Here is a 9712-nt window from a genome sequence, read left to right on the forward strand (position 1 = left end):
GTATAATACTAGGACAACTTTTTAAAGCTACCATGTATCAACAACCACATGACAGGCTCTGTGCTGTGCCTTCTGTGTATTCCTATTTCAAGCCCACAACTAACCTTTGACATAAGTACTAAAAAGGCCTGGTTCTTTCAGAATGGATAGAGATCAGAATCAAAACAGTTTAAAGCAAAAACATATTTATATATAACTTGTTTCTAACTCCCACTGACCTCAAGTTCAGTTACCAAGGATAAAGAAAACAGAAATAAACCTATGACAACATTTAGAAAATTGACCCGTTTTAATTTTTTAAAAACAAAACCACAACACAACATCAATTTTTTTTTTTTGCCATCTACAATTCAGGTATATCCAAATATTCTAAGACCGGAGTCCCCTGCCCAGAAGCAGGGAATTAAAACGAGACGCTGAAGTCACACAAAGGTGAATGCTGAAGATCAAAGTTCCAGCTATAGGTCACAAGTCTTCCATTCAAACACACTCTAATTCTTTTCCTTTCACAGTTTGTTCAAGTGTTTTACTGGAAGTTCTTTAAAATAATTTCATCCTAGACACCAGGTTTCTTCAATGATACAAAACCCCATGACATTTGTGTCTCCATCTGATTGACAGGAATAAAAAGTAATTTTTATCTTTGTCTCTTTTTGGTAGCATAAAGAAGTAAAACTATCAGCCAGATTCCTTTAGTAATAAATGAGGAAAGGAGAGATGAGAAAAGACCTGGGCTGTGCTGGGTGCTGGTTTCTACTTGTCTTTCTGAGTGTGACTTTAGAAGCGTTAAATCACACTCTTGCCACTACAATGATTAGTACTAGTAATCTTTTTTTAGATGATAAAAAGGAAAATATCCAATGGACATAAAAATGGTCAAAGTTGTTTGTTTTTTTACTGCAGGTCAACTTTTTCCCCCCAGAAAAGATACAAAATGAACATTTAATTGGGATGGTAACTCCGCTGGACATTCCAATTTACCCAGTTGCTTGTTCCCCACACAGATAAGGGGAAGAGGCATTAAACTTTATTAGTAATGTTATAGTAGTGACCAGATATGTTAATGGCAGCTTATTTCAGGTCCATCAATCCTTTGAGCACATGTAGGAAAGCATGGCTGTTGTTCTCCAACTGCCCACATCTGAATACATTCCGCTATCATGGAAACTACAAAGGAAGGAAAAATATATTTATTCCAAGATTCATTTACTGGGATTTTTAAGCGCCCTCTCTTCTGTAGAGCCCCAGAGTGGTGATAATGTGCTAGGGGCTGCTGTGTTTCCCGGCATGAGCTCCCATCCTCTGAGGGTCCTGAGAAGGATAGTGGATTGGTCCTGGAGCCCTCATGAAAGGAGGGGGTGGTCCCATTGGGTGGAACATGTGTGGCCCAAAACCTACAGATAGGAGAGAAAAATCTGTTAGGCTTGCAGTTCTCTTGACAACCTTTCAAACCCTGAATTTTCTAAGGTCAATACCACCTACACATAAATCAAATTGACATGGGGCTTCAGAAAATGTCAGTTCACAAGACTTGCTTAGGAATGTCTACCTGCATGACTTCCTTGGTTTTAGAAACCTTCCCCCTCAAGATGGCTTAAAAAAAAAAAAAAACTCCACATGTCTCAGGTATTGCTAGTATGTCATCTGAGCCTCTGCTATCTATCAAACATGCCAAGCCTATCACACAGGATTTGATCAGAATTGGGGAGGTGAGGGAGAAATCAGGCTGATGGCAACACCCTGTCATCATTAACCTCAATGCTTTATACTCGAGTGAAGGGTGTTCAGAAACCAGAACTTTCTCCAGAGTATGGGAACTCTGCCCAGGAGAACCTGCTGCTTGTGATTTACTTACACTGCTCATACTGGCATTGACAGTGCTATAAAGAGCAGTGCTATACAAAGTGCAAGTCCCTGAACTGTTTATTACTTGTCATGAACAAGATAAAGAGCTTGAGCCAAAATGTAACTTCATTACATGACCAAGCACACTGTTTAGTTCATCTGACAATTTTTTGGTAACACGACTTTCTTGACGAATTTACATTTTGGTGCAAACTCCTTACCTTGTTGCAGGCACGTAGTAAAGGCTTTGCAAGCTAAAACACACCCACAGCCTACAGGACTTCGCCAGGGTTTCCCGATTTCCTCAGAAGGAAGCTGGTTACCTGGGGGTGGGGGCGGGGCAATACCAGGCGGGGGTGGCAGGGCGATGTTCACCACGGCTGGAGGACCGCTGGGGGGTAGGTTGAAGTAGTTGGCTGAGGCCTCTTCTTCTGCGGCAGGAGGAGGAGGAAGAGCTAAAGAAGAGAAACAGCTGGTTAGAGCAGAGGACAACTGTGCAACAGCGCTTCCACTGCCTTGAAATCCTGGGAGGTCCTGCTGGGAGAACACAGCTGCTGGGAGCCAGAGACCTGGGTCTCTTCTAACGTCCGTGGGACACGAGGGCAGTGTGAGCAACTGAAGTTAGCAAGCTACCAGGTAGGCAGAAAGTCTGCACTCACCTCCTGGTAGCCCTGGAACGGGCTCTAGCTTGATTCCAGAGTCTGTGGTTCCGTCCTTCTCCTTTTCTTTTCCTCTGGCTGCTTGGGACCTGGGAGACACAGACCCTTACGCCATCAGCACATGGTCCCACCTTCTCTCACACCTCTGCTTCTCATGTTTCCTAGACAAACGGATTTCCTTCACTCCTTGCCTCCTTTTCGGCACACATTCTTTTCCCATAAATGCCATAGTGCACAGTGGATAAGAGCAAAGGTTTTGAAGCCAGAAAGACTTGGGTTCAAAATTCACTAGAACTGCTGTAGGGAATGGAGGAGGCAACACCCATGTGTTGAGCCCAGTGCTCAGAAAGCCCTCCGTGAGGACTGCTGCTGCTGCTGTGAAAGGTCTCCCTGGCTCCAAGCCAGAAACACGTTCCACCTTTGAATGTCCAGGGCATTTTACTTGTGTCTCTCTTATGCAATCACCACTTTCAAACTTATGTTAGCTATTCTTCTTCACTAGATAGTTGGCCTACAGAGGACAGAATCTAGGTCTAATTCCTGTGTAAACTCTCAGGCCACATTTCATGCCCTGGCATTACCCTTGGCCTGTAATAGCTGGTCAAAAAACACATGAACCTTCAAAGGATCAGATCACTACACCAAAACCCTGAATAAATTTCCAAAGTAGCATCTTCCTAATATCCACAGGAATGGAGTGCCAGACAGAATGAAAAATTCTTTGTAAAGGTCCTATTGATTTAAGCCTATTCACCGAAAGCTTACTAGTCCCCAGATAATGAAAAGGTTCTTGAAAATCTCAATAATGCTATTTTAATACAGTCTAATGCTCACCTTCCCCATTTCACGTTGAGCCTGCGGCCATTGACGATCAACTTGTTAAAGGACTTCTCAGCAGCCACTTCTGCAGCCTGCCTTGTGGCAAACTGGATGAAAGCACACTGCTGTCTCTGCACAACAGTGATTGTCCGGATCTCTCCAAACTGGTAGAAGTGATTTCTGAAGGGATACAGGTAGAGAAAAATGAGTTAATAACACAGACATTCCCAGGAAGTTGAATATGGATTATTAACTCTTTTTTTTTTTTTTTTTTTTTTTTTGCGGTACGCGGGCCTCTCACTGTTGTGGCCTCTCCGGTTGCGGAGCACAGGCTCTGGACGCACAGGCTCAGCGGCCATGGCTCACGGGCCCAGCAGCTCCGCGGCATGTGGGATCTTCCTGGACCGGGTCACGAACCCATATCCCCTACATCGGCAAGCGGACTCTCAACCACTGCGCCACCGGGGAAGCCCTGGATTACTAACTCTTTAACTGATTCACCACAAGGCAGGTGGCCCCATGGTGATCTGCCTAATTACCTGCAGGTGGTTCCCCCATACCTTAAACCCTATTGTGGGTGCTGTGTATTGAGGAAGGGAAAGAAAAATAATGAGTAAATAAAGGCTATCAAACATCTCAGGGTTTTTCCCATGGAGGAGAAGGGGCTCCAGAAGGCTCCCTAAAGACCTTAAACCCTAGATAAGGGGTTGGCAAACTACAGCCCCCATGGCTGATGAGCCAAGAACGTTTTTTAAAAATTTTTTTTTTAAGGTTGTAAAAAAGAAGAAGAGAAAGAGCAGGTGGGAAAAAGTCTGCCACCCCCTGGGGACACTCTCGCTCACTTAGGGTTTAATGCAGACAAGCTACCAAGGGCAGGTTGTACACCTATAAGAGTTTCTTCTCCCCTCTATCTCTTTGCAAGAGGCAATTTCCATCAGTATCTGCCCAGATATTTCATCTAGCCATGCAAAATACAAGCCAAGAATAACACAAATTTACCAAATACCAATCTCTTTAAAAAGCCAACAAGTAAACCATAAGGTTTTATAATTGCAAAGCTCTCCCTCCCCTACAAAATTAATCATACTTGGATATGTGCCATCTTTAGAAATTCTAATGGCTATTAGGCCAAACAGAAGCTCATGTAATTAATACCCTACACAAGCATGGAATAAGCACTGTTGAGGAACATTACGTGGCATCACAAAGGACAACTTTATAAAAATTCCAGTCAGCATGACACTAACTCTAGAGCAACTAAAGAAAAATGTACCTTATACAGAATTATCATGTTTTTGCCAAAAAAAAAAAAAAAAAAAAAAATTCTAGGGCAGGTGAAGGCAAAAACAACTCATAAAATTATATTCACAAACCTTAGATCTGTCTCAGTAATGGTATCGCCCAGACCACCAACATACAGTGTGGTGATAGTCTTGTCCTCTGGTGGGTCCAGACGAGGCATTGTTGATGCCCGCTTTAAAAGTTTATCTGCCACAGGGTCATTGATTCCATAATATCGGTCTTTAATGTTTTGATCAGCAAGGGGGTCATCTGGATCTGTTGGCTTCTCATGTCTATGGTTCAGGAAAGAACAATGCATAAAGGTGAAACAAGGGAAAAAATTTTACAGATACCACCCAACAGGAGCTACAAAAGTCCCCTTTTGATCTAGAAACCATGGCCATACCAAAACATAACTATTAAAACAGAGCTAATATCAAGGGATTTACTGTATCACACAAGGACTCGCTAGCCTCCGAAAAGCCACTTAAACGGCCACAGCGTGGCAGAGTTTCCTTATAAAGAAATGTTTTTGACACAATCCACTCCAAAACAAAAGGTAACAAAAACATGATTACCCTCCTCTAGGTCAAGGGTTCTTAATGTGTCTGAGGTCTTGCATTCCACTCAGAGTCTTATTAAATCTATGGACCCAACCCCAGAAAAAAACATAGCTAGCTTTTTGTTGGGTGTAGGCTTCACCAACCCCAAAGTAAGAACTCCTAATCCAGATGCCTGGCAGTCTTGAGTCAAACACACTTACACATTCTTTACAAGTCTGGTCTTAATCTGATTTCAACTATACACTGAGATTCAAGCCAATCATACCCTGATGGCAAAGACTTACATCTTAGGCAGAAACTTTTGAGGTCAACATTGATATTTTATGGCAGAGCAATTTAGTTTCCCAAGGCTTGGTTGTAAGTAAAAGTTCCATTATAAGTAAAAACAATTTGATCAAGCTCTAGTCCTAAGATATAAGACATATGACACTAGTTCTATAAACTTCTACATTTTAAAGCAGAAATACTTTAAGCTAGCACCTCCCCCTTCTTAGATGACTAATCATCTGAAAGCAAAAACTGAAAAAGCAGTTCAGCTCTTGCCTGTATGGACACTCCTCTCCTCTCTTACATTCTCCTTTCACCCAGAAGGAGCAAATGTGGGGCCGATTTCTTTTGTAGTAGGGCGTGGTCCGGGCCAGTTTGAGCAGCATGTCACTGGTGGATGTGGCCTTCCCCAACATGCCAACTGGCCGTGTTCCATCAGAGTTAGAAATCTATAAAGGAATGACACATTCAAAAGATAAATTACACAGGTTGTATCAATCCCCCAGGATTCTTTCATTAAATATAAAACTACATCAAGCAAGTGGCAACATACTTCTCGCTCCATATTCTGTGTATAGTATTCTTTGTTGACATCGGACTTTGGCATGTCATCCTTAAAAGACAATCCTGCGTCACGAACCTGGATGGGCAAGCCTACAACAAAGGAAAGGAGGAAAAAACTCAAAATACATTTTAAACCATATCCAAACTGAATATGTAGACAGAATACATCATTTTCTCCACTTTCTTATTTGGTACCAGAGGCTTTATTTATTTATTTATTTTGCGGTACGCGGGCCTCTCACTGTTGTGGCCTCTCCCGTTGCGGAGCACAGGCTCCGGACGCGCAGGCTCAGCGGCCATGGCTCACGGGCCCAGCCGCTCCACAGCACGTGGGATCCTCCCGGACCGGGGCACGAACCCGTGTCCCCTGCATCGGCAGGCGGACTCTCAACCACCGTGCCACCAGGGAAGCCCCAGAGGCTTTATTTTAATTCAAAATCTTTAGCACCATCAGGCCAATACTACTACAGAGCATTCTAAGAAATTATCCAAATTCCTGAGTTTTCATGAAATTTCACGAAATTTATGTTTTAGAAAATCTTTTAGATGAACAAACTTTTACTATAGTTAGATTTGACCTGCAATTAATAATGCATCTAGCTTTTAATATGCCATAATTTATTTAAAATAAATATAAAAAAATGAATTATTTTTAGGCTTGTCCTACACATCCTCTGGATAATCAGTCATGTAAGGGTCATTATATTCCAGAATCAGAACACCCCCTTAACAAACATACAGATAATATTAAACAATATGTGACCAGGACTCTGATTAGCAGAGTCAACTTTCTGAACTTAACATAGATAAACTTGTATTTTCCTTTTCCCTTTTATTTTACTGTATAGTAGAAACTTTTGTTGAAAGAATATTTTTCGCATAAATAAAAAGTCATCTGCAGTTAAAAAAATCACTCCCAAAAGCAGTTACTCTGAAACAGTAGCAATATAGTGTATCAGTCCTAACAATATATTTGATACAAAAATCTAGAGCACAATTAGCCAGAACTTTGTCAGGGATTGTGGGGAAAAAAGCTCTGGATTTAGAAAGAAGCCAAAGGCAAAGAAATTACCTATCATAGCAACAATGCCTTTAACTTACCTTGGCTACAAAGGTATACAGAAGGGAGGTTTCGGCCAGTGCTGATCAATTACCAACTTTTCTTTAAGTCCCTACTGTTGTTCAGAACGCTAGAATAAATTAGTATGGTTCTTTTCTTCTTGGGAAAAGCAGAGCACAGCAGACACTCCAAAGTGGGTGAGAACCAGAGGAGGGGTGAGAAGTGGGAGACAAGAAAACTGGTTTGTCGTGTAGAGTAGTTGCACACTTTCAGACCTATGGGACAGGGCAAACATACCATACTCTAGGTCCAAGAGGCAGGTCTGACAGACATTCTTCAATTTACTGCAGGTCTGGCAAACTTCAGTCTTCTTGAAACGCATGCGGACCCCGGGGCACCAACGAAACACTGTGAACGGCCTGGCACAGATCTGGAACACAAAATAAAGCCACAGCGTATTAATGGTCCTGATCTGGACAATCAATCCAGGAGATTTAATAAAAGGATCCCTGAATCTAGGGTGTAGAAGAGATCTTAGCAATCATCTAGTCTAAACACCATATGATGTTTCAATCCTTTACAACACCCTTCCTCAGTAGTTAAAAAATTCACATAGTACAGAAATAAAATACTCAAAAATCAAAGTCCTTCCCATCCTAGAGGTCACCACCATTATTGAGATAACCCTTAATCTTTTACGGGGTGAGTAGGGAGTGTCATATACTCCTCTGAGAATCTTACGATGGCTATGACCTTCCTCCTCAGCTAAAATGCTCATGTGCGTAATCAAACAATACTTGGTATATACAATCTCAGGGGGTTCAAAGCCCAACCACAGACACCAAGTTAAGAATCCTTACATTAAAGGGCTCATTTTCTTACCCCTACACTAAATAGTTAACAGCCAATGAGTATGTAAATGATACATGAATGTCTGTGTAGCGCTCACTTTTATAAAGGACTTCATACCTCAACAAGTGGAAGAGAAACGGAAAATAAAATTAAATCATTACTCTTTAAATATACTTACTTTGCATTCCTTCCCGTACTTTTCTTTGGTCTGAAATAGAAAAAATAGAAAAGAATGAGTTATGGAAAGAAGAAAACCTAATGCCTGCTCCTTCTCTAGACAGGACCTAAGAAATTTATCTGGAAATCCCTAGCATCTTGAAGAGAGGAGGAAAAAAATCCACCCTTTTGGGGAGGGACGGGGGGTAAGGGAGGGCTGGGGATATAATCTAGTCACCTACAAGTTATAACCTCTTAAGAATCTTACAGATCTAACACCAGGTAAGTATGTACCTTTCCACAACTGCAACTCTTAGATTCATTTCTGGCTCCGAAGTTCTCTCCCAAGAACAATTTCCTAATGGTTTCCACAGTCCCTAAATGGAGGATGCAGCCATGGCCAGCCCATTTTACAAAGTTTAGTCAGAGTTAACTACTACAGACTCATCCTGTGCTGGTCCCCTGCATATAGTCAACCAATACCTCCAAGACTGATCACAACACAGCCCTAATCTAAGTATTAAATGTTAACTGCTGCTAATTTTACCCTTATTTGTAAGGATAGAGGGTACCTTATACTAAACAGATTACAAGGTGCAGAGGCCAAAAGGCACTTGATTAGGAGTCAGGAAACCTAGATTTTTAGTCCTGGGTCTGCTCCTAATTTGCTGAGGTACCTGGAGTCAGAATATCTGAACTTAGATCCCAGCTCCACACCTTACTTGCTATATTGAAAAGACATAAACTCCCTTTGCCTCTGGTTAACAGACCTATCTCCTAGGTAAATGTGCAACGAATATTAACTATTATTATGACTCTTATATCACAGGACTGTTGCTGAGCTCCAAAGTGAGAGAACAAGCATGACAGTCCTTTGCAAATTCGTCGTACTCTTAGGGTTAGTAAAGGGGCATTATTACTTCTCAGCTAAGACAAACACATCACCGACAGTGTGCAAGTACCACAACACTGACAGAACACAGACAGTAAGTCCCGTTTCACACACGATCACTCACCATTCGGATATATGGGTTTTCTCCAAGACACGTCTGGCACAGAATAGGGAAGTCCTGGTGAAAATGGGAAATCTGGTCGAACGCCAGGCTCCGAAGACCCTGCCATCTCGGCCACAGTGATGGGGCGGGGGGAGGGGACGAGGAGCGAGGTTGGGGAACAGGGCATGAACCCGAGGTCCAGCACTGGCCGGGTCGCGGATGGGGTGCTGCCTGCACTTCCGGCAGACGGCGGGAGAAAAGAGCCGCTCAAAAAGAGTGGAGGGAGTAGGGATGGAAAGGGGGCTGCTGCCGGACCCTGGCTAAGCCCTCTCCCTCCAAGCCCGCAGGAGGGCCGCCCTTCAGCTTTCAGCCGTGGCAGAGTTAGGCCGCGGTGCTGGCTTCTCCCCGGAATTCCCTCGGCTGCGCCGCAGCCATGTCCCTGCCCGCCCGCTGGAAGCCTGGCTTCGCTGCCTCTTTCCGTCCTCCATCGGCAGGCATACTCACCGCATCCTCCCAGTTCTGCCTGTTGTAGGTGTTGGAACCCAGAGAGGTCGCCATCTTGAGAGCGTCTGGAGGTAGCCGCAGCTTCCGAGTTGGGAGAGAAGACCGCCACAATCCCGTCAGGCCCCGAAGCTGCCTGCCGGCCGTCGA

The 9712-nt window shown here is 43.2% G+C and overlaps 1 protein-coding gene across 1 annotated transcript; it reads right to left on the reverse strand.

Moving 5' to 3' along the window:
• Positions 1-1111: 1111 nt before the first annotated feature.
• RBM22 (RNA binding motif protein 22) lies at positions 1112-9712 on the reverse strand. Its single transcript, XM_030834124.2, has 11 exons — positions 9566-9712; positions 9083-9136; positions 8089-8118; positions 7356-7488; positions 5988-6088; positions 5711-5883; positions 4697-4897; positions 3339-3503; positions 2505-2593; positions 2169-2300; positions 1112-1394 (listed from the first exon to the last, which is right to left on the reverse strand). The coding sequence occupies exons 1-11, from the start codon at positions 9617-9619 to the stop codon at positions 1264-1266; spliced, it is 1263 nt and encodes a 420-aa protein (XP_030689984.1). The 5' UTR covers positions 9620-9712; the 3' UTR covers positions 1112-1263.

The sequence above is a fragment of the Globicephala melas genome, chromosome 3, assembly GCF_963455315.2.
Source record: "Globicephala melas chromosome 3, mGloMel1.2, whole genome shotgun sequence".
NCBI lineage: Eukaryota > Metazoa > Chordata > Mammalia > Artiodactyla > Delphinidae > Globicephala > Globicephala melas.

Bases quoted from the DNA above. Each gene is read 5' to 3' on its own strand.
- RBM22 (XM_030834124.2), bottom strand. From the start codon at position 9,619: ATGGCGACCTCTCTGGGTTCCAACACCTACAACAGGCAGAACTGGGAG. The intron at 5,884-5,987 runs GTATGTTGCCAC...ATTCCTTTATAG, and splicing joins CACAGAATATGGAGCGAGAA to ATTTCTAACTCTGATGGAAC. The intron at 1,395-2,168 runs GTAACCAGCTTC...TCCTATCTGTAG, and splicing joins TGCCCCGCCCCCACCCCCAG to GTTTTGGGCCACACATGTTC.